A 22133-nucleotide genomic window follows, 5' to 3' on the forward strand; every position below is an offset into this window, starting at 1 on the left:
TTCATAGTATTTGATGACAAGATGTGAACTTTCTAGCTTTCAAATGCGTAGCTTTTACTCTCCACTATTTTCTGTTACAGCTTCACTGATTGTACGGGGCATGACGATACAGTAATGTGACTATGCACTGAAAACATGCCTCATTCTGAACACAGACAGAAACCAGCCTTAGGGAACACTCGCCACATGGGAAAAATGAAGGCTTCACTTATTTGTGCTTTTTATGTATTTGCATTCATTCCGTTAAGTGATCTCAGTTGAAATATAACTTTCATGTATAAGTAATTTTCTCTTGTCCACTAGATCCGGCAACTTCTTGCATCCCACTCATTGTCTGTGTGAAATGGACAGCTTGCATGCTGGTCTGGTTGCAATGTGTTTTGAGCTGCTATCAGGTGCATCTTCCTGGAGAGGGCAGCAGCTCATTTGCATAAAGTAGACTGGACATCTACTTTGTGCAAATTTGATGCAGATGCACTGCAAACTTTCGTCAAATGTCCGCGTGGCGGAGTGGCTGGAGTCTATCCCAGCTGACTAGGGGCGAAGGAAGGGACACCCTGGACAGGTCACCAGTCTATCACAGGGCTACATATACAGACAAACAATCACACTCGCATTCACACCTATGGACAATTTAGAATCACCAAATCACCTCAGCATGTATTTGGACTGTGGGAGGAAGCTGGAATACCCAGATAAAACCCACGCATGTACAGGGAGAACATGCAAACTCCATGCAGAAAGATCCCGGGAAGACTGGGACGCAAACCGGGATCTTCTAGCTGCAAGGCAACAGCGTTAACCACTGAACCACTGTGCAGCAGTCCAAAAACATGCTGAGGTTTATTGGTAAGTCTAAATTGTAGGTGTGAATGTGGGTGTGCTTAGTTGCCTCTATATGTAGCCCTGTGACAGACTGGTGACCTGTCCAGGGTGTTCTCTGCCTTCACCCTAAGTCAGCTGGGATAGACTCCGTTTGTCAGTGTAATTCACTTGCTGGTGTCAGTGCAGGTGGAACTTATTTGCTGATGATGCTACACTAAGGCTATCAGTAGGAGGCTTGCTGTGCCCCTTAACCTATGGATAACGCTGCCTGGAGTACTGTAACATCTTCTTCAGGTAAGATTAACAATCTGCTCAAACTGATAGACACATTTCTCTTGCACAGCCACAACTCATAAATACTGAACAGGAAGCACATCCATCTCCACAAATCAGGACACTACCTGCTTTCACAGTGGTTAAATCTAAGCTAACAACTGGAAGCTAAGTCAGGAAGCCGCCAGAAATTACCCCGAAACAGAGTCTGGACAACAATAGCAAATAATGCTTTAAAATATGGGCCTTAGTGGGCAATACAAGTGACAGAACAGTGAAAGACTAACAAAACAGAGAAGAACAGCAGATACGGAGTACATGTAATTACTTATATACTGTAAGTGTCACTTTTAACTACTGTGCAAGCTGCAAAATGTAATGCAGTATAATGAATTTGATGTTTTCTCTGGTCTAGAGGAGTCCAGGTATAGAAATTGCATTAATGTTTTAGGTTTAGGAAATAGGATGAAAATGTGTTGGTGGGTATACATGTTTAACCCTCGTCACTACACGTGGCAAAACCTACTTCATCCATACACTTGTGGTCCAGCTGGAACCCAGTAGTTCCTAAAACATGTGTCGTCTATAGACCCAAATATGAAAGAAACAATGCAATTACTATTGATGATTACAAACATGTGTTGCTTAAGCCGCGATTCCACAAGCACCTACTCGGCGCGGTGCGGCTCGGCTCGTCTTTGTTTGCGAGCGTTTCCATATGGATTAGTGCATGGTATCAGGCACAATTTTCCGTACCTTCTCGGCTGAGGTTCCAACCGAGATGAAGTGAGCCGAGATGTGACGTCTACATAGTGCAGGCCACTGATTGGACAGGAGTGCAGCCCACTGATTGGACAGGGAGTGACGACACACGAGGGCGACTCCAGTACGAAAACAAAACCGGCATTAAAAAAAAACTAAACAGCGACGGTGTACATTGCTCTTCACAGACCTCTCTGTCTTCATAATTTTAATATGACAGCCAGACTTGTACAGTGGGTGAATGAAGAGGTCGAGACTTTTCTGTCTTTGGTGGTGGACTAAAGAATACAGAGGGACCTGGACGGAGAAAGTTTATCAGGAGGTCTCAGCGGATGGCCGCCCACACATACAGTAGACTGTATATGAAGAGGACAGAAGCAGTGTAGGGAGAAGCTGAAAAAGCTCAGAAATGACTATTGGTCCACCAAGGACCACAACGGCCGGCGTGGGTCAACCAGGAGGTGTTGGAAGAGGTTTAATGGAAGCTATTTACTGGCACCGCACAGACGAGCAACAGGAGGGAGACTCAGCTGCTGCATTATTGGAGACGTTCAAGAATGGTGAGTGTTTTGTGACTTCAAGAAACTTTTACATTTATCCCATTGGTGGCAAGCTTCTTTTAAGCAAGCAAGTATATTTAGAAAGTAACGTTGTTGTCTCCTGTAGCAGACAATAAGCCAGCTAGTTAGCCATCAGCGCTAGCTAGTTAGCCATCAGCGCTAACTCCGTGCTCTGCTTATATTTCGTGCTGCTGTTTCTAACGTTTAGCTCTCAGAAGCTAATACATCAGTCTGCATGACGAACTAAGCTAGTGGTCGTACAGGTTTATTTTTTTCACAAATTACAATGTCGTGTTTTTCGTGCGCTTAGGGTGAGTGTTTATTTCTGTTCAAGAATCCCTTTCGACGTGCGAAGCCTGCTCCACCTCCGTCGCGGAGCCCCCAGCTCCCCTGCTTCCTCTCCACCACCAGCAGCGGCTCCTCTCCAGCACCAGCTTCGACACCAGTACCAGCTCGGACACCGACACTGTCAACATCAACCTCCAGCACGTAACAACAACGTCTTATCACCGGTAAGACACGGTAAACAGAGAGCATGGTTGATTTTCGCATTATTATTACTACAGGTGTAAATGCCTGCAAGCATGATCAGAACAGCGAGACCAACGACCAATTCAGACAGGTGTAAATGCAAACTGTACAGTAGGGCTGCCACAAACGACGAATCGACGAATCGCCTGAGCACGATACGTCATCAAAAGCGGAAGTGAGCGCGCAATGCAACAGAAATCACCGTCCGAGCGGAGCACGGACATCCGCGCTGTATCGTGCATATATAGTATATGCATATATTATATATGCACAATACAGCGTGGACATCCGTGTTTACGTTACAGCGCGGACATCCGTGCTGTAAGGTGCTGTACAGCATGCCAGCTCAGGAACGCCTGATGAAAGCTGTACAATAGTCAGTATTCCAATGGACATGTACAGCATTTTTTTTCACCATGAACAGCAGTCTCTGCTTTTGCACTACTGTGTTTATAGCAATTATCATTTTGCTAATGTGTTTATTCCAGTCTAGCTGTAAATTTCTGTATATATTGTTTTATTTAATTTTGCTATTTCATTTTTCTTCCTGTTCCTCTTTCTATAGTTTCTTTATTTTTTATTATTCTCTTCCATATTCCCAGTGTGACACCAACAGCTGAAACCAAATTCCTTGCATGTTGTGTACTTACTAAAGCTGATTCTGATCACTTTTCTGTCTTTGGTCTAGGCAAGAGGAAAAGGTGCAACAGAAAATTGGACCTTCCAAGCGTACTTGTGGAGATGCAGGCTGAGGAGGAGCGGAACCGTGCCCAGCGTGATGAGAACATCCAGTTGCTCCTCAACGAGGCAAGGGAGAATGAAGCGGCCTTGCAGCGGAGGAGATGGCCCAGAATGCTGCCTTCAACCAGTCATTCCTGGGTGTGCTGGTGCAGGCAGTGCTGGGTGTGCTGGGGCAGCTGGTGCAGGCAGTGCTGGGTGTGCTGGGGCAGCTGGTGCAGGCAGTGCTGGGTGTGCTGGGGCAGCTGGTGCAGGCAGTGGGCAGCCAGCGAGTCCACCTCCCAGAGACTTGAGATTTAGTTGTATATAGTTTTACTTTTAGCCCTCCATTGTAGGAGAGGCCCACCACAGTTTGTACTTTGCACATTGTAAATAGTTTTGATTTTGCTGCTGACTAATAAACTATTTTGTGACTTATGTGATTGCATCATAACTTTTCATTTTGTCTGTTAAGACACTGGTAGGAAAAGAGTCAACAGTCTGAACCAAACAATTCTGTATTCCCTAATAATGCATTTATGTTTAATGGGATTTAACATGTTTTAACACAAACTCCTTTATGGTTCATAATTCCGTTGACTGAATTACACCAAAGCAATACTGATTTATCAAACTGGAATATTCTTAAAACAGCTGTTTTAATGTTTTGGTGTTTAATTTGTCATGTAATCTTGCTAACCTTCACAAATAAAACAATAGCATAGACACATCTGCAAAAGGTACAAAAGTTTATTGTCAGAATTGCATTAAAGAAAACAATAGCGGTCCGGGGACAGAAAAACAGAAGTATAACAAGAAGAATAACTTTGCATGACACGTAGTGCATCAGTGCATCCTGTACATCTCTGTCCTCCTCCTCTACACCTTGTGCCACTGCAGGCTCATGTGCTGCTGCTTCAGGTAAATCCCATGAAGTCTCATAAGAGAGCCACCTAAACACATACACAGCATACATATTTTAATACCTAATAGCGATAAACTGCAGCCATTACAGGGTCGTTCACAGGACTGATACACGATAGCTAGCGAACTAGCATTAGCTTACCCTCATATGTCGTCTAGTTCATATCCTCTTGTCTTCAACTTGATACTGCTGTATCGCCTCCCAAACTCTCCTGTGTGTCTCCTGAGTGTTTCGACTCGCCGCTCTCAGCTTTCTCCGACTCTTCTATCACTTTGAATCTAACAGAAATCCACAGACCGAGCAGCAGGTGTACCATCTTCTCCGTTATGTTGACTTTGTGTCGCACACAAATGACGTTAAGGGACTTTCGGCTCGCTGCGCTATGACGACTCCACCCACGATGAGGCTATATGGAAAAACAACTAAACCGAGACGAGCCGAGTCAAATACAGTAGTGGCGAGCAGCACTGCGCCGAGTAGGTGCTTGTGGAATCGCGGCTTTAGAGTATTACTGTAATAACTCCTGAATTGAAATGAAACACAATTCAACTGAACCAGTCATCATAAGAGCAATATAACACAAACTTACATAAATAAAAGATGCACAATCTGGCTGGGGTCTGGCTGGGGTCCACATGTACCCTAAATGATTTTTCTATATATACACCACAAACCTGGTTGGAATCAAATAAGCTTTGGTTTATGTGATGGAAACTATGTGGGTAACAACTACCTAAAGGGACTGAAAAATCCAACTTACAGATAAAAAAATATGACAAGTTGTATACACCTGGGGTTCATGCAGACCCTGGGTGTACTGATGAGGGTTAAAATGTAGGTTTGTGTGTATAAAAATATAGTAGCTGTTCCTGTGAAGATTGCATGAGAATTGCTCTCTGAGCTCTTTTTTCTGTTTGCTACAGTGTTTGTAGGAGAGAAGTTCAATACTGCTGCAGGGAATCAGTGAGCTGAAGTTGGACTCTTCCCAACAAATTCCTCCTCCTTAATTTAAGACATCTACACCAGTTTTCTTCCACATTTCAAAATGAACACACTGCAGCTTTTCATATAAAGTCACCCTTTATTCCAGCGCTGTGTTTATGCAGTGACTCTTACCTTGTATCATAGATGGCATACAGCTTTTTGTTCCCATCGACAGCATTCCTGTAAACACAGAAAAGCAAAGCGTTACTTTGTGTGTCAGTGCACTGCTGACTCTGACTTGCTGCTGGAGATTTGTTTCTGGGTCCAGTTTTATTGCATACTGTCAGAACACAGCAGCACCAGAAGGATTTCACCTCGAGTCTGAATTCATAAAGGTGCTGCAGTTTCACAAAACAACTTCTTCTACTTGTACTTTTGAAATCTGAAAGTGAGCTGGAATAACTTGACCCTAATCGCTGTAGGTAAACGCAGAGTGATGAAGTGCAGAGTTGTGTTTGTGCTGCTGGAGGATGTGTTTGACATATTGTCTCCTGCTGCAATCTAGACCAGTAACCACAAAATCAGGTTTTCAGGTTTGTGTCCCACTTTAGTCAGGGACACAATAGGAGGGAAATGGAAGACGTGGATGTAAAGTAGATTTTAAAAAACAACAAATCCAACACAAGCCAGTAAGGATACATCCGTTCTGTGGTTTTTAGTCTATATTACTCTGCTGTAGCTCAGTGTATGGAACTAAAAAAAGGCCTTCATGGGTATGAAAAGCTCTAGATTTCATTTCTAAAGGTTTTTAATATGTTTTGTAACCTTCTGGAAGCAGTCGTAAAATGTTACCATAAGTGATTTTTGGCAAGATCATGCTGGAAAATCCTCAAGGTAACCTCTGACCTTATATAAAATTCATATAGATACTCTAAATTAATTAGCTATGAGTGATCCATCCATCCATTCTGCAGCCAGTCCACATCCAGGTCACGTTTAAAATGTAATTAATATCATCAGTGAGAATTGGTGTCATTAAGGCTGCCGTTTATGATTACATTTATTATGGACTGATCATCAAATACTGCAAAACGGTGAAAAAAAATATACCCATTAGAACTTCACAGCCAAAGTTGATGACACCAGTGTCTTGCTTTTGGTCTGATCAAGGCCAATGTTTTGAATTTTTCTGCATCTGCAAGTATGCAAGCGTCCGCTAGTGTACCTTCTTCCTGTTTTATACGAGGCAACACAGACAAAAATGCGAAGTAGCACATGTACATCAGATGTCAATAAATTTGTGCATAATTCATAGTAAACAGGCCTTATTGTCACGCTTTTATGGATACACTGTAAAAAAAAAAAGTTTCAAAAATCTGTAAAAGAAAAAACATTGCTGAAAACCCTGCAGTAAGGGTGCCAGAAAAAAATATAGGAAAAATAGTAGAAAATTTGTGAAAATAACAGCAGAAACTTGTACAGTTTTGGGCAGGTTTTTTTTTTTTTTATTTGATTGTTTTGTTTTTTACAGTCAACATCTAATTTTTTTGTTCTGGTATTTACAGTCAGCATACAAATCATATGATTTTTTTTTACAGTAATTGTACTTATTTATTATCTTAATTAATTTATGTATTTTAAAAAATCAGTCCTAATTATATCAATTTTCCTTTCAAGTAATGGCAAACATTTGTGATTTTACTTTTAAATGTTTTTAAAAACACCCTTTTTATGTTTACATCATGTAGTTTTTGCCATTTTTGTAAGGTTAACATGCAAATTAATATTTTTTTTTAATTTTAAGAGTTATTATCCGTAATTTAACAAAAGCGGGAAACTTTGTAAAGTTAAAAAAATAGATTTGATTTTTCAGTCCTCAACATACATATTTTTTTCATTTAAATAATAAAGAATAACAATAAAATAAACAGTAAATATATTTATTAGAATCATTTTTTGTTGATTTAAATACAGTAAAATGTGTGTAATTACACTGTCAAATGTAAGAGAAAAAATCCCTTTATTTGTACAAAAATACACATTTTAGATCTGATCATTTTATAGATAACATGCAACTCAAAACCGTTTTCTGAGATTTCACTGGTTGTTATCTGTAATTTAGCAAAACGGAACAAAATCTGTAAAATAGCAGTAAATTGAAATAATAATTTTTAAAAATTAATTTAGAACTTTTAAAACATTATTTTTTTTAACAGTGTAGCCTATTGGTCACATCTTACTTTGGACAGTTTGAACACAACAGAACCACATCCTGCTAAATTTTGCATACAGTTTAATTAATGTAATAAATATAATACAGTCATATTATATCTGCACATTATGAGGTATGTTGACTTTATACAGAGACTCTTCAGGACATTTAAACCATTGAAACACAGCTGAACTGGACAGGACCCTGACTGTTCATCACTGTAACCTTCCTGCAGTGAGGCTTTGCGTGTTAATAGTTTTTGATCCAGAATCATTGGAGGCTCATGGAGAGGTTTGTGCGGTGGTGGAGACCCCTCTCCTCTCACGGCTTCATCCTGTGATCGCCTCCCTCTGTGAGCCGTCCCCCCTTCCTCCCCTCCTCCTCCTCACTCCTCCTCCAGCATCTCTCTCCTCACATCCTCTTGCACGCCTCGTCTGCTCAATTCGCACCAAACTCCACATTTTAAAAAAATTTATTTATTTTTTTGCACCGCGCTCCGCCTTTTTGGACACAGGATTGGATTTAGTGCAGAGCTGGCGGCTCCTCGGAGACCAAACTAAAGGATGGTCAGTCAGCACAAGTGTTGGGAAGCCTTTCTTTTCTCGCTGCCAACCTTTTAATCGCTCTGGGGAGAAACAAACCTCGCTGACGGTGAAATTATCTCTTTCTTTCCTCTCCTAATATGCAATTATTGCGCACGGAAGGTGAAGGCGGCGTTGAGAGGAATTGATGCCAAATACTGAACGGAGCAATCTGCGTGGCGGAGAAGAAGTTTGACTGCGCATCGTCTTGTGTGGTAAGATTTGGCAACTGCGGCTCGGAGCCTGTGCAGCACATCCTTCGCTTTAGGCCGGTTATAGGAGGGTGGTGGGACCAGGGGGGGCTTCGGAGGAGAATAGTGAGGAGAAGCCGAGGTCTGCTGCTGCTGTAGATGCTGGTGCAGGAGAGGAAGGTATCCACACTTTCCCCGGTCTGCTTGAGTGAGTCGTGAATGGAGGAGATGCGGTGCAGGGTGCAGCAGCACAAAGGCTTCCAGAGAGTCCAGCTGTGGTGCACATAAGCGCTGCGGGATAGTTGTGTTGGTGGACTGTAGATCCAAGCAGCGCAGGTAGAGCTTCAGTCTGGATCTACACACGGCAGCTTCAACTTCATTAGAGAAATAACGAGATGCTCTTGGTTGCAGAGAGATGCAGGAAGGGATCCAACAAAGAGGGGAAGCGCTGTCTGATGGGAGAAAGGAACTTGGCACTTTGCCTTATCAGCTTTTCTCATCCAACATCAGCAGATCTTCCAGATGTTGCAGAATGTAGAATGGATTTGTTTGAGCAATGCACCTGATAAAAATCAATGAAACCCTCTCCTCTGTGCTTGCAGGGAGTTTCTACATGCCAAATACAGGAGTCTTTGTCTGGTTTAGTGTTTGTTTTGTAGTTTCCACAGTGAAACAGGCAGCAGAAGGGCAGTTGTGCATTGAGATAGTAATGAAATCCTTCAGCTGTGCAGGTAAAAGGACTTTTTTTTAAAACAGGTGAGTGTGTGTGTTTTCAGGAATGGGCGATGGGATGTGCAGCTTTGCGATGAGACGTCTGTGGTTCTGTGTCTTGCTTGTGAGCATCACCTGCCGTCTGAGGTAAGGAACTGACTCAGGCACTTTTTGAATAAATCTCCACTTAATAATTCTCACTGCCTTCTGTAATATTTGCTTGAATGATTGAAATGTAATTTTTTGAGGCAGGTTAGGCTTAGTTTACACCCTGTTGTTGCTTTCTTCGCTCGAAAAATATCCCTTTCACGCAGCCTCTCCCAGGATGTGACTGGAACTCCCAAAGAGGCCGAATTAAACGACAACATCACCATCTTCACACGCATCCTGGACGGACTGCTGGATGGATACGACAACAGACTCCGCCCCGGACTGGGAGGTAGGAACGTATGAACCTCCACACCTCTGTCATGTTGGTAATTAATACAGTCAGTCATACTGATTAAGCCACATCAGTGGTCTCTCGTCTAATCAACAACTGATACAGAAAACTCCAGATGAAAGAAAAATGTGTCCAAACAGAGAAGAACTGCAACATCATAGAAAAAGGAAAATGTGTCTGCATTCATGAAACAAAGACACAGGATCAGATATTTCGACGTTCTCTAAGTATGATTTAATGGCACCGTAAAGATAGGGTGAGGCGGGCGGTGTGCTGGTGTGACCTTGACAGAGTCATTATGTGGCTGGTTTAAATGGCAGCTTCATTGTTCTGCAGCGACTGAGAAGTTCCCATCATAAAGGAGGTTTTAATTAAAGGATGGACACTATGCTGATTTCTTGGAATTGGAGTGCAGCCTCACCTCAGGCCACAAATTTACAGCTCAAAGTGCCTTTTTATAATGAAAAGCTTCACCAGAAGAGATTGTTTCTTTTGTAGTAAAGGATATTTTTGTTCTCCAGCTGGAAGAAATCTATACATTGATGCAGGAATTTAGAATTTTTATGCACCAATTTCTGACTTTTCAGCATCGATTTATGGTCCTTGTTTGTGTAAAGGAAGACACAAAATTCAGGAATCGATTAAAAATCTAATTGAATATCCTGCAGTAAGCCTCTTGGGTTTTCTGTAGTGCTTTCAAATATTTATTCTACTATAGATCAATTTTTCTAATTAAATATTATCCCTGCTGAATCAGCACACATGATTTACTCTTCTGCTCTCTTTGGTGTCGTTTTGTTGGAAACATGCATGTGGCTCCATCAGTGATAAATGATTCATTTAAATTAATTTATAACACCTGGACTTCAACAATTAACAATCAAAGCTTCCTACATCTTCAGGACGTATCTCACACATACGCTGAAGATAGACGACTGCCCAAGTAAGACGCATTGTTTCATCTATGAGCAAACGTTAGAGCAAAATTAAAATCCTTTGCTTCTCTCATGTTCATGTTTCATGATGTATCCCCTGATTCCACCCTAAAATCCACACCTCTGTATCCCTGCATCTCTATCAAAGGTGGGAGCTGCCTCTTGTGCATTTCGCTGTCTTTCAGTATCCAAGCTGGCAGAGAGCTCCTACCCTTCTTGGCACAGCTTCAGCTGTGTGTCATATAAATACCTGTGAAGCCATATTAAAAGCACTGAAACCTGGAAACCCCAATCGCCTTGTGGTTACAGCGAATATGGGCACATTCTCCCCGAGCAGGAGATCCCAGATTAAATTCCCAGCTCATTTGGACAGTTTGCTGCATGTCATTCCCAGAGTCTCTCTCAATGTTGTATTACACATAGCAGAGTTTAACCTTAAAGCAGGATTCTTTTGGCTTATTGAGACAAAAAAAATCCATTTTAACTTTTCAGCATGTTGTAATTCAAGTGGTCTGAGAGGAAACGAGCACCTACCCCTGCCATTGTTTTCAGGATGTACAATAAATCCAGCCGGTGATGGGATATTTTATCCAATCACAGGACTTTTTACCGATCAGATGGGATAGCATGACAATAGCAACAGTCAGAATAGGATTGGTGACATCCTGGGAGAGACGGATGACGGGATTTGAAAGAACAATCGTGTTTATTAAGGATTGAAAAGGGATAAATCTCTTTTTTTTAAGTGTTAAAAAAACTGTAAATAATGCCCACATCAAAAATATATTTTTTTGAATTATTCGTTCTTTTACTGTATATAAATCTGCTTTGAAAAATAATCTAAATTTTACAGATGTTTGCCTTTATTGTTATGTTTTGTTTTTTTTTTTAAAACAATTTTTGAATGTTAAGGAATTCTGCAGTTTTTTTTACAGTATACTATGGCTATCTGAAGAAATTTCTGCTTAAAACTCAGCTGTTTTAAAGGAAGGCGTATCATCATTTCACCAAATAACCCAAAGTTTGACAACTTTTGCAACAAATTGACTTTAGCAGGTCACAAAGCCAGATCTCAGGACAATATGTAAGGAAATATGCTTGTTTGGTGCAGAAGGCAGCAAAAGTCACAAAAAACAACTATTTCAAAGAAGTCCTTTCGCATTATCTATCAAAATAATCACAGTATGATGTTTTTTGCAGATCGTTTAGCTCCAATAATGTAGATACACTGCCATGACTCACAGTGTTCTTTCTACACTTACAGAGAAGGTGACTGAGATCAAAACCAACATCTTTGTCACAAGCTTTGGTCCCGTCTCTGACACTGAAATGGTAAGAAACTCTTCAGATATACTCATACTAGTTTGATTTTTGTTTTATTTTCACATAATCTAACACGCTTTATATATATATTCGTATTTAAATGTTGTAAAAATCACATTCCAATATATTGCACAGATCAAAATCGTCTTTTATGGGCCAGGAAATTTGAATTTTTAACTAACAGCAATGCAAAATTTGTTATATAAACTGGCTGTTTGATCAAAAGTCACATGACATTATTACAACCACATAAAATACACTTGTATCTGCCTAATTAACACCTTGACCTTAAAAGAAATCTGTGTTTGGATGGACTTCTGTGGCAGCGTGTCACATGGATGAACAGCACAATGTGTTCATATACTTCTTTTATCATCTCCCTGTGTACAAACAGCTGAATTTTTAACCTCCACCTCATCATTTCCCTCATATTTACGCATTTCTGCAGGAATACACTATCGACGTATTCTTTCGTCAGAGCTGGAAAGATGAGCGACTTTGCTTTAAAGGCCCGATGGAGATGCTTCCCCTGAACAACCTCCTGGCCAGTAACATCTGGACCCCCGACACCTTCTTCCTCAACGGGAAAAAGTCCATCGCGCACAACATGACGACACCGAACAAGCTGCTGCGGCTGAAAGACGACGGGACTCTTCTCTACACCATGAGGTTAGTAGCTCCCCGACCCTTCACCCAGCTTTAAACGGCTGCAGGATAAACATGTTATTTCCAATCAGTCCCACATTTAAAAACACCGACTCATCAGAGCGGACTAGCGCTGGTTGGAGATATTGTGTAATCCAATTAGAGCTGAAGAGATGACTAAAACCTCCATCAGCCCTGATACTTCTTTGGTAATGGTTTTTAAGACCCCTGCTGCACTAGTACAGCCCACAAACGTGTACTACACGTCTCAGTGGTGCATCGATGCGTCATCGTGTTTTCTAGTACTGTACACTGAAGGTCAGGGAACTTCAAATGTTTGCTTTGACCCGGTGCTCTGTGTCCTCTTCACGCTGTGATCCTCTACTATTAACTCTGCATCACAGAAACCTTCACTTTGACAGGCAACAGCATGATCTCCGCTGCTTATTACTGCTTTTAAAACTCACTCTCGGTCCAGATTTCACATCCCGTAGCCTTTTTAAAGGAAATAAATATATCAGCTGCTACAGACAGGGACAGAACACATTCTCTGTGCAGTTTCTGTTAAAAATGACTTTGTTTTTCCTAGTTAATGCATACTGATCCACTCATTATTAGTTCCCAGAATGACTTGTGGATGCATAAAACATTAGAGTCTGTTCTGTGGAAAGAGAAATATCCTAGATAGAACCATCTCATTTACATTCACTTTTATTTCAGTGCTGTGTCATCATCTTATCAGGACAATAAATCCTCCAAATCAAATATTAACAAAGGAAGTTTGAGGAAATGGACATGGCTGCATGTCAAAAATCATTATTGATCCACTCACTTTAAAATTGCTACAAATCTACAGCACATTTGCCAATTCTGCAGGCCATTAGAAACAGGATCACGATGGCCCATTAATGCCTTTTGTGTTCTGGGAACAAGGTTATTAGAGAAACATTTTATGAATGCATTACTCTCCTCTGCTGCGTTACAGAACAAGTACTGTTGTGTGCAGCAGTCCAGCTGCTGTACCATGAAAAGATCTCTGAGAAGAAACAGAACCAGTGCAGGCAGGACGATGCATTTCATAATCAATCACAGTAATATCCTGTTAATCTAAAACATACCATGTACCTGTGGGAAGTAACACAGAAAAGCAGAGATTGGGCTTTTTTTAACCAGGTGGCAATTTACCTGCTAGTCTCCACTGTCCTTTTTGGTCATTATGATTTATTAGGAGCCACCACTGTAAATGATATATAATTGATTAATTAAAGCCAGTCGGTGCTGCCATTTGCTCCAGAGTCCCACAGTGGATATTAGTCATGCTCATAAAAACGTCAGAGCTATGCAAAGCAAGACGTACACCCTGAAGACCTGGATATCAGTTTATTGTTTTGCATATTTTTAATAAGACACCTTTTTATGACTAATTCATCTCAAATGAAGACACAATTAAACAACAGCTTTTGCACAAATACTGCAACTACTGATGCAACAATCAGCAGGAACAGTGAGGAAATAATGATGGTGGTGTTGTCATTATCACAGATAGTCTATGAGAGCTGCTAATAATTAACTTTCATCGTTTTATCGATTAATAATCAATTCCCCTTTTTGTCTATAAAATGTGGCAAAGGCACCATTTTTAAATTGCTTGTTTTATTGAACCAAACCCCAATTACATTTAGTTTATGGTCATAGAGTTTTGAAAGCCAGATTCCAAGGATCTTTTGCATTTTGCGTGAAAAACAAATGAAACAATGAATCCAGGTGCCAATTAATTAACAGTCAAATGAGATATTTCCCAGATACTTTCTGATTGAGGCATGTTGTTAAATATGTAATCACATATAAAATCACAGAGACACTCAGTTCCTCGTCCACTAGGTGGTGATGTGCAGTATAACAGAACTCTGACCCCCAGAATAAGGTCATTACCGATTATTATTCAGGATAATATTGCGCCACATCCAGTGGATTTCAGGCTCATCAGTATTTATTTTCTCATTCTCACATACCGAGGCGATGTATGATGATGTGGAGCGTAAAACAGCTGAGACAGCAGATGTCTGTAATATAACGAAATCCCTCCTCTGAGGTTATTTTAAATCTTATTTTGCATCATGTTAGTATAGCACAGCGTCAGGTATTAGTGGTGGAGGATAGATCCTTCATTTATATACAGGTAGCAGCTTCACTTAAAATATCTCATTACAGGCAAAAGCTTTATACTTAAAATGTCATTCAAAGTAATGTTCACAAAATACAGCAGACAAATTATCAAAAGTGAAAGCAAAAGGGCCACACTCATTGTTCTATTATAATAAATATTGAGCATATGTTAATTCTTGATATTAGAACTGATATTACAAGTTTGATTTAACCCTCTGAACCCCTAACAGTGCAGGTTTAAAATGCTTGTTATCTGAGACTCTCTAAAATCTCAGAAAAAAACAAACAAACACCAAATCTCTCCATTTATCATAACAACAAACTTTAAAAACACACTACTCATCAGTGGCCGGGCTGTTGTGTTGGGAAAATAACTAAATCTAATCATCAGTCACTTTATTTTACATTTCTACTCTATTACTGTACATATTTTTTTCTACAAAATAAACAGTTTGCACCAGATTCTATGAAAAACAAAGTAACATAAACTCCTTGGCACAACTCATAAGCTAATTGTTGCTCCGGAGCAGCAGTCATGTGACAAAAATTCAGAGATTGAAGGATGGAAATAAATTAGAAAAGAAGTGAAATATCTCTAGCATGTAGTTCCATTATTTCTCCTAGTACTGGTAGCACCTGTGGGCACTTGTAAAATGTGGTACGTGTTGATTCCAGGTTCAGAGAGCAATGCATTGTATTTTACAAGTAGATCATATGGTTTGTATGTTGAAGTAGAGACTGTAACTGTCAGAAAAATGTAGTGGATTTAAAAGTGCAATATTTCCTTCTGAGCTCAAGATTTGGTTTCATCATCATTATACAACACTAGATTTGTGGAATGAAATTATTGGTTTAAATTCCTTTATACAAATTTTCAAAAATATATTATTATTATTATTATTATTATTATTATCATTATTATTGTTATTGTTATAATTATTATTGTTATTATATAGAAAAACGTATTTTTGTGGTGAACATTTGTGGTGGAATGAAATAAAGTAGCACCAGATTTAAATATTTAAGTAAAACATTAGGTTATCCTTGTGTAAATTACATAGTATTATGGTGCAATATCATAGAGAAATCAATTAACAGAATAGAATAATGAACAAACAACGGAATTAACAGAATAGATACACTACCGTTCAAAAGTTTGGGGTCACTTAGAAATGTCCTTATTTTTGAAAGAAAAGCAGTTTTTTTCAATGAAGACAGCATGAGGTGTAACAGAAATCCAGTGTAGACATTGTTAATGTGGTAAATGACTATTGTAGCTGGAAACAGCTGATTTTTAATGGAATATCTCCCTAGGGGTACAGAGGAACATTTCCAGCAACCATCACTCCTGTGGTCTAATGCTACATTGTGTTAGCTAATGGTGTTGAAAGGCTCATTGATCATTAGAAAACCCTTGTGCAATTATGTTAGCACATGAATAAAAGTGTGAGTTTTCATGGAAAACGTGAAATTGCCTGGGTGACTCCAAACTTTTGAATGGTAGTGTATATGAATATTACATGGCTGACACTGAGTAGGTAGAAGTATACTCTTATATTGACTTATGGCTTTTAATAATAGAAAACAATTACCTAAGGCTGCAACCACAGAATATTTCCATTATTGACTAATTGTTTGATTATTTTCTTGATTTTTCCACGATCCAAAGATATTCAGTTTACTATCACAAGGAGTAAATGTAGGAAGTTGGTATTAGAGGATGACTTCTTTTCTTAAATCAACTATCAAAATAGTTACCGATCTGTTTAATAGTTGACACAAATTCAGTTAATTGCTGGATCTCTATACTTAGCTTACAGCTTATCATAGGTACACATATATTACCAACATGCAGGTCTTAATCCAACAACAGCAACAACAACAACAACAACAACAAGGCCCATCTTCATCAATGAGACCATCCCTGTGTAAATGTTTCTGAACTGATCTATATTCAGTGTTTGCTTGAGTTTATCATCCAGGCCATTCCACAAATCCACTCCACAGCCTGAAATAAAGACACTCTTCAGGGTGTTTTTTATTATTGTTGTTGTTTTTAACGTAATTTTCCTCTTAGGTTTGAACTGGTGTCTCTGATTGTTGTCTGTTCCCAGTGTGGCCAGCAGAGGGCAGCATCACACCAGGCTGCACTGACTGAATTAGTTGCAGTCACACGTCAGACCCACTGCATGAACTCAGTTTTTCCTCCTTTGTTTCCACTAAAGCTTTTTTGTGTTTTATTGCTGTTCCACAGACAGGTGGCATCCTTCCTCCATAAAATAAAACGGTGAAGCTCATCCGCACACACAGCTGCATCATTCCTCTCTGACAGATAACATCACCAGTCCCTCTGGTGGTTCAGCAGCTTATTGCTCTGTGCTGAGAAAATTGCTTCTTGCGCTGCTGTTAATTACCTGAGACGCACTAATGAAGACAAACTAGGATTTTTATGTTTGTTAATGGCTGTTTACAAAACTAAACTCAACCAAAGCGAAACAATCATTTATAATAAAGGGGATGTGTTTGTGTTTGCGAAAGAGGTGATGATGTTGGTGTATTCTAGTAACTTTGGGTGTTTGACTTGTTCTTTCAGGCTCACTATCTCAGCAGAATGTCCCATGCAGCTGGAGGATTTTCCGATGGATGCTCACGCTTGTCCCCTTAAATTTGGAAGCTGTGAGTAAACACACCTCTCAGTGCAAATGTTTCATGTCAGCAGCTTAAACAGCAGCAGCACACGCACATTTCTTAAACATGCGAGTGAGAGAATCTGCCTGTAGTTTTGATGCGACACCAATTTTCAGTGACTTTCCCCCGGCAGAGGACGCAGGGACGGATGTAGCTGGGTGTGTTTGACAGGCCGTGTCCCTCAGGTGTAAAGCTATTGTTGTTGTGGCGTACAGGAGATGGTCATGTAGACACCGACACACTACTCCTGATTAAGCCATTAATCAACATGTCAGGGCTGCTCTCCTGCATCCTTCAGCGCCTCTGCCACGTTTAATGGGAAATACTTGAATCAGACACAGACGCAGTGAAAGCAGCTCGAAGCTCACACTCGACTGCTGCACAATATACCGTTTCAGCATCGACATGTGCATTCACTAACCATGCTACAACTTTTTTTGCTGCTTGATGGAAGAAAACTCAAACTTCTCAATTTCTATGACTAATGTGCAACAGATTTTTTTTTTTTTTGTGGACTTCCAGGCTCCACATGTGCACAGCAAAATGAGTGAGGAACAGTAGAGAAAAGGAAGATGTGGCTGCATAATAAGTTAATTTGTACTGTAAAGGATGATGTTGTCCAATAAGAGGTACTTGTCGGCTGCGTCTTGCAATTGTTGCGACTAAATGAGTTTAAATCCAAACAACAAAGCTCTGTATGATGAGATCTGAATGTGGTCCAAAGCAAAAAACTATTTCCTAGTGTTACACCAGCATTTTCTCTGCAGATGCACTCCTTCATATAATCAAACAAATCATTCTAGAGTGATTAATTATTTCCAAATAGCATCATTTAAGTAATTTAGTGAAAATTCTTCATTTTTTCTTATTGAAAAAACACAAAATATTGCAATGTCATTTTCCCCCAGCATACTGCAGACATAACACACACCAAACCTACATTAACATCCAAGGTAACCTTTTAAAATCCAATCACACCTCGTACATGAGCAGATGAACACTTGTGGCTCAGCCTTCTTTATGACTTCTAAGCTAGTCAGGTTGCCTTACACAGCTACAAAAATATCTGGGGAGCTCCTGTCATGTAAGCTTAAGATTAGCATTTCTGGTCTTCCCTGCTGCTGACGTTGGGAGGGTTATCTTGGGCTGCAGCGCTCCCTGGACTCAGAGGCAGAGCTATGCTTACTGCGCTGACACTTATCCACTCCCACACCTGCTGTGGTCACCTCAAACCCCAGCCGAGACCGGGGACGGGGATAACCACGGCCGCTAGCCAGGGCCATGTCGGCTTGGGTTCCTGATGCCGAAATACAATCTGTGGTCCATTAATTTATCAGGGAGGCGAGAAAATCACAATCTCCCTGAATTAATTATGTTAAGTTTAAATACAGAAGCTTGTGCCTGGTGTCCTGCAGGTACAGTGTAGCTAAAAATGACACGATTTAAATTCAATTTACTTTAATTCAATTTTACTTTATTTATCCCTGCAAGGGCTACTGAATGCAGCAGCTCAGCACCAGCTCAAAAAACACGCTTATGATTAATAGGAGAGGGAAAGAACACACCAACTGTGTTTGCATTTTAGTAGAAACGCTGAAATTAAAAAACTTATATATAGTGCAATAAAATGTTTAAGTTGGCTATGCACATAATCAGTCATAAATACACTAATAAATCAATGGTGATATCCAAAAAGCACACAAATAAATAAACTGACCAAAAGCACTGATGTAGTATAATAATACTGTCATGTCTATGGGGTTTTTACGCTGCCGTAATGTATTTCTGTTTGATTTAAGCAGCTTTGATAAACTGCGTACGATTACAATGGAGGTGAAACATTCACAAAAGGTTGATAAATTCAGAATACAAAGTACTCTGTTGACCATAAAATGACTTTAAGACTCTAATGTGACGGTAAATATGCAGCCCATGTGAGGGTGTAAGCTGTAAAAGTTACTGTGCAGCATATCCTGTTTTCTCCGGCTCCATTAACCCCGGCTAATCCTTTGACCTAATGGACAGCACTCACCCATCAGCTCAAGGCTTTCAGAGCTACAGTAGACCTGTGTTAATCACCTCTCATGGACTCAACTGTACTACCATCAGCCTCTGCCTACTGTAGATCCCATCTGTGACGCTGCACAGTTGAATCCGAGGCACAATTTAAAGTGTGTCAACAGTAGAAAGTGTGTGAATGATTTAAATATACTACAGAGACATGAAAAACGTTCTTTGGTGCTATTTGTCGTGTTGGTGTCGAGCTAGCCACGTGGCTGTGTCTGAATTACTTTTATTTACTAGCCTGTATTTCTGGAATTTATACTATTTAGGTTCATACGTCTCTATTTATTTCAAAGTTTTGTCTCTGCCAAGAGTCAGAAAGAGATCTGCAGTATATAATATATATACTTAGACCACTATGTCCATATAGAGGTACAACCAGGCAGTGGAACGTAACTAAGTACATTTAATCAATACAATTTTCAGGTACTTGTACTTTAGTATTTCCATTTTTGCCCCTTTATACTTCCACTCCACTACATTTCAGAGATAAATATTGTAAATACAAGACATAGTACCGTGGTTTTCAATCTTTTTTTGGCTTCTTACAGTAAGAAGTGTGCAGTTAGGCTCACACTTGAGATGTCTAAGAGTTGTTAATAGCTCCACCAAACAGTGATTTTTTTTTTTAGACAAAACCTCTCACATTCCAATAAATGTTCAAATGATCCAAAACCTCACCAAAAACCTAAGATTAGAGAAAAAACTCAGAGCAGATTTGTGTATCAGAACTTTATGTTTTTGTCTTTCCTCTCCCATTATTCGTGTGATGAACTCTCAGATTAATCTGTTGTTCCTGTGCATAAAACTGGATATAAAATAGTTCAAACTGCAGCATCTACAACAGTAACATGCTGCTGACACACTGATGATTCACTACTAATAATCTAATGATAACATATGTCAAAGGGACCAAATCACAACTTTTGCTTTAAGACTTCAACCACACTTCGCTGCTTATACTTGCGTACTTTGAATGAGGTAGTATTTTCATGCAGCACTATTACTTGTAATGTAATTTTATCACTGCAACCAGGAGACATTAGCTTAGTCCAGAAAAAAATAGAATAAGGGGGAAACAAACAGTTTACCTCAGTTTGTCTAAAGATAATTTAAAATCTGGCTACCGGCACTTCAAAAGCTCACAAATTAACATGTGATATATAATTATTTTAATCAAATATAAAAAAGGAAAAATGTGGTTTTGTGGTTTATATTTTACTTTTCTCAGGTAATTAGCTGATTCCTCCTGCTTTTAAAGCTTCATGCTAACAGACAATAATGATAGTAGCTTCTGATTTCAGAAAAAAAGGCAGTGGTATTTATCTTTTTATCTGACTCAACAAGAAAGCAAATAAACAAGATTTACACAATGACAAACTAACTGTTTAAACCAGCTGGCAATGTTAGTGAAGATATCAACTACTGCAAACAAACCACAGCACAGTGCTGAATTATTCATCTTAATTGCTCTCTTCTTGAATTTTTCTACTGGTTTTGTAGCTCATAGGGAAACATATTCAGATGTTTAGATGGAATTATATGAAAGTTATTGGTTAAAAAACACACTAAACCTTAGCTATGATTTGCTCTGTTGTAAACTTGTATTAATTAATTTGTACTTCCCTTAAAAACATCTTAATGCAACACAAGGCCCAACCTGGCCCATCCGGACACGTGCAGGACTCCTCAGGTTTTCTGTGGTTGTTCTGGTCTTATTGTATCTGGGTGATATTATAGAAATAAAATCTGCCGATGATTCAGCTCTGTAGTGTGAAAGGGCTTTAAAGGGTCTCAGAGAGTCCACCTTCTGGATTTAGTTCCTGATTTCACAGCGAGACACTCGAACCTTCACGGATTACTGCTGCAATTATGCTTTTGTTTTGCAGCGGGGTGTTTTGGGTGACTGTATCCATTGTGCTCCGGCAGGTCTGTCATTCATAGCTGAAATAATAGCTTCCATCTCACAAATGAATAGATGAATCCAGCTCACCCACCTGCAAGTGACCTGAAATGACCTGCGATGCAAATAGAAATGAGACAGAATTGTCTCATTTCCAGGGAGTCTGGTGACTCAATCAGCTCAATAGCTCATCTTATTCTTTTTACTGCACACCCTGCTGCGTATTAAAGCATGTCCTGAGCTCAACATTATGCAGATGAACCCGTGTTTAGGAGGCTGTTTTCTCACTTTTACATCAGCCCTTGCGTCTCTTAGCACCTAATGATGGACAGATTGTTAGACAGGATGAAGGGGAGCAGAGATACTAATAAAATATAGAAATAGGACATGGACCTTCGTAAACTGATTTGTACGTCTACTTTTCTCAATGTAGATCCGAGATTGGAGATCTATCCTCCATTACTGTGGTGGCATCTCACTACAATGTATGCACAAGGATCTCAACAGCCACGTCTCCATGCAATAGTCAAATAAATTCAACGTGAACTTTTAAAATGTCGCCAAAATAATAAAAAGAAAATGAAAATTAGGCTTATTTCCATTAGCTGCTTTAGAGTGAATAAACCAGACGATGCAGTGTCGTTGCCATTGGAAGGTGGTGGTTTGTGTAATGCCAAGCTTTTCTGTCATTAACGGAGTAGGAGAAACCAGAAAGAGATGAGAGAAAAATGGAAAGAACTCCTCAGGAGCTGTCT

At 39.7% G+C, this 22133-nt stretch overlaps 2 protein-coding genes and 1 long non-coding RNA gene across 6 annotated transcripts in view; 1 reads left to right on the top strand and 2 right to left on the bottom strand.

The window, feature by feature from the left end:
* Positions 1–22133, bottom strand: part of gabrb3 (gamma-aminobutyric acid type A receptor subunit beta3) — a 63190-nt gene that overhangs the window by 33891 nt on the left and 7166 nt on the right. For both annotated transcript variants that reach the window (XM_035956723.2, XM_035956724.2), the window contains exon 2: positions 5710–5757. In XM_035956723.2, the coding sequence (XP_035812616.1) occupies positions 5710–5757 (48 nt within the window). The remainder of the gene's footprint in view (positions 1–5709; positions 5758–22133) is intronic.
* LOC129350505 (uncharacterized) lies at positions 4183–5703 on the bottom strand. The gene is made up of 2 exons (XR_008603929.1): positions 4735–5703; positions 4183–4621 (listed from the first exon to the last, which is right to left on the bottom strand). It is a non-coding gene; the product is annotated as an uncharacterized LOC129350505 (long non-coding RNA).
* gabra5 (gamma-aminobutyric acid type A receptor subunit alpha5) overlaps positions 8111–22133 on the top strand; it is a 28559-nt gene continuing 14536 nt past the window's right edge. The window contains exons 1-7 of one of the 3 annotated variants that reach the window (XM_023289108.3): positions 8111–8295; positions 8434–8525; positions 9278–9359; positions 9527–9651; positions 11854–11921; positions 12361–12581; positions 17317–17399. In XM_023289108.3, coding sequence (XP_023144876.1) covers positions 9280–9359; positions 9527–9651; positions 11854–11921; positions 12361–12581; positions 17317–17399 — 577 coding nt within the window. In that variant the 5' untranslated portion in view covers positions 8111–8295; positions 8434–8525; positions 9278–9279. Of the gene's footprint in view, positions 8296–8433; positions 8526–8566; positions 8682–8708; positions 8838–9277; positions 9360–9526; positions 9652–11853; positions 11922–12360; positions 12582–17316; positions 17400–22133 lie in introns of those variants that run through there. The other 2 variants (XM_023289109.3, XM_055017175.1) reach the window with 2 other exon arrangements.

The sequence above is a fragment of the Amphiprion ocellaris genome, chromosome 2 (assembly GCF_022539595.1).
Source record: "Amphiprion ocellaris isolate individual 3 ecotype Okinawa chromosome 2, ASM2253959v1, whole genome shotgun sequence".
NCBI classification, from domain to species: domain Eukaryota; kingdom Metazoa; phylum Chordata; class Actinopteri; family Pomacentridae; genus Amphiprion; species Amphiprion ocellaris.